Source organism: Nicotiana sylvestris, chromosome 1 (assembly GCF_000393655.2).
Source record: "Nicotiana sylvestris chromosome 1, ASM39365v2, whole genome shotgun sequence".
Classification (NCBI taxonomy): Eukaryota; Viridiplantae; Streptophyta; class Magnoliopsida; order Solanales; family Solanaceae; genus Nicotiana; species Nicotiana sylvestris.
The window spans coordinates 63161232-63163952 of NC_091057.1; the positions used below are offsets into that span (position 1 = coordinate 63161232).

The window sequence follows — 2721 nt, forward strand, 5'->3', positions numbered from 1 at the left end:
GCATACGAAGCGAGCAACGCACTGCCCAAGAGTGCTACCGAATTGCCCAAGATTGCACACATACCCAACAACTAAAGGGGGCAAGTGCGGAAGCATAGCAATCAGCCATATCGGGAACCAAACCCGACATACAAATAGAGGCCATCAAAGACTCAAATGTTGTAGAAGCCTGCAAGGCAACCGTTGAAGACCTCGACCCCGTTCAACTGGACAACACCGACAGCACGAAAAAAGCTTATATCGAACACAACCTCTCGGAATCAGGTAAGTTCCATAAGTTCTTAATTAACAATGCCGATTTGTTTGCCTTTTCACATTCAATTATATTTTTATTACACTTTTCATATTAATTTGGCAGTTGAATCTAGGTTTTAGATTGTTGTCGAAGAATATGGTTAAATCTAGGTTTGAGATTGTTGGTTGTTTAATTTGGTAAATGGTATAGTTAAAATACAACAAAATTCTGCTAAATTTTTTCAGATTTGGAGCTGATTTGCGACTGAATCAGTGGAAAAAATTTCTCAGATTTGCGACCGATTCGGTCTCAAATTATGAATTTTTGATTTTTTTAAATTTATTTTGTTCTCAAATTTTATGACCGATTCGGTCGGAAATTTAAATTATGTATTTAATTTATTATTTAAATTTACAACCGATTCAGTCGAAAATTTACCGACCAGTTCAGTCGCAAATCTCTTATATTTAAGCGCGTCCTTATTTTCAATTTGCAACCAAATCCGTTGACAATTTTCGATTGGTTCGGTCACAAATTATTTGCGACCATGTGTTTTTCGATCGACCTTTTTCGGTCTGTAATCCTTCAAAAAAGCTCGATTTTCGACCGATTTAACGGTCGAAAATTTGACATTTTCTAGTTGTGTGTTGCTCCTGGCTGTCCCAGATAAACGGGCGGCTGAAGAATTCACTAAGGGACTGAATTCGAGAAGTTTAGATGCTTTTCGAAAACTGAAGGAAAACCTACTTGAGTTTCAAGAAACGACTTGGGCGGACATTCACAACTGGTACGAATCAAATATAAGGATCAAAGATGATGAGGTTGGCTTTCCATCATCGACCAAAGGATGGGAGAAGAACAGAGAAAAATCAAAAGACGATTTCAAAACGGACAGACCACCTTTGAGGGGGAAATTTTCCCTACAAACGAGCTGAAGGCTGCGATAGAGGCTTTCAGACAGCGGACAGGCTTGCCATCGATAGAAGGACTGATCGCAGTTAGAATAATAGATCGATGTAGGATAAAGAAGCGTCAGGGTCACGGGATTCTTCCTACCCCAAGCTATCAGAATACAATTTCAATGTCAGCATAGTAGAGTTGGTGTTATCCATGAGAAACATCAAAGAAGCATGGTTCTCGAAACCAATGAGATCTGATCGCGGCCAGATATATCCATACTTATGGTGCGAATACCACAAGACGAATGGCCACCGGATTGGGGACTGCCGACATCTCCGGGAAGAAGTGGCAACATTGTTAAAGAATGGTCTTTTTAGAGAATTCTTAAGTGACCGAGCTATGAACAATTATGATCGTAACCGGGAAAATGCAGAATCCTTGAAAGCAGGAGAAGATTCCCCGTGCCAAACGATCAACATGATCTTCGGAGGGAATGAAATCAACAAAGTCACCTTCTCGGTATCAAAAAAGATGAAAGTATCAATAACCCACAGCAAGAGGCTCCGGGAAGTCGTCAAAGATGATATCACTTTCATGGAGGATACAAACGGATTGCTTCTACCACATATCGACGCACTAGTAATTTCTTTAAATGTGCTAAATTTTAATATTAAACGTGTTCTAGTGGATCCAGGAAGTTCGGATAACATCATATAATGGAGAGTATTGGAGCAAGCTAAACTCACCGGAAGCATTATTTCGGCCACAAAACTCCTCGCCGGATTCAACCTCGCGAGCGTCACAACCCGAGGAGAGATTTTGCATCCCATAAACGCCGAAGGGGTAATGAAAATGACTCTTTTCAAAGTGGTAGACGACGATATGGGATATAACATTATTATGGGAAGACCATGGTTGCACGAGATGAAAGCTGTACCATCAACATTTCATCAATTCCTGAAGTTTCCAACGTCTGAGGAGTTAAACAGATAAGGGTGACCAACCGGCAGCAAGGGATATGAACACAATTTCGGTCCCTAATAGTAAAGGAAAGGGACACACATGCCCTGAAACTACAGGAACCGGCGCCTGCTCCCGAACTAGATGAAGTTAGCCCGGGGGCAAAAATGTCAGAATTTTATCAGGTGTCGAGGTATTTACAGGTTCTAAAAGAGATGGATGCAACAGAATCCATAGTGGAGGAGCTTGATCAAGTTGCATTGTTCGAAGAATTCCTAGAAAGGAAATCCCACTTAGGGACAGGACTACACCCCGAACTCAGGTCTGGCTTTATTGAATCTTTTAAATCTAACGTTGATTGTTTTGCATGGTCGCATGCGGATATGATAAGTATCCCAACGGAGGTAGTCGTACATAAGTCAATGGACCCCAACACACCTCCGGGATTTTGTGAATTTGTGCAATTAGCAAATTAGCAAACAAATTATCCTAAGAGGAAGCTGTTAGGCACCCCTCAGGGTCAACTAGTGTTGTTCCCAACCAGACAGTTTTTGTGAATTTGTGCAATTAGCAAACAAACAAGTAGGACTCAAATAATATGGGATTTAAATTTGAATACTCAAGCG

At 40.9% G+C, this 2721-nt stretch overlaps 1 protein-coding gene across 1 annotated transcript; it reads left to right on the forward strand.

The window, feature by feature from the left end:
• Window positions 1-1345: 1345 nt before the first annotated feature.
• On the forward strand, window positions 1346-1852 carry LOC138870562 (uncharacterized). Its single transcript, XM_070148381.1, has one exon. The coding sequence runs from the start codon at window positions 1346-1348 to the stop codon at window positions 1850-1852; it is 507 nt and encodes a 168-aa protein (XP_070004482.1).
• Window positions 1853-2721: the final 869 nt, after the last annotated feature.

Coding starts and splice junctions, on each gene's coding strand:
- LOC138870562 (XM_070148381.1), top strand. CDS start 1,346: ATGAGAAACATCAAAGAAGCATGGTTCTCGAAACCAATGAGATCTGAT.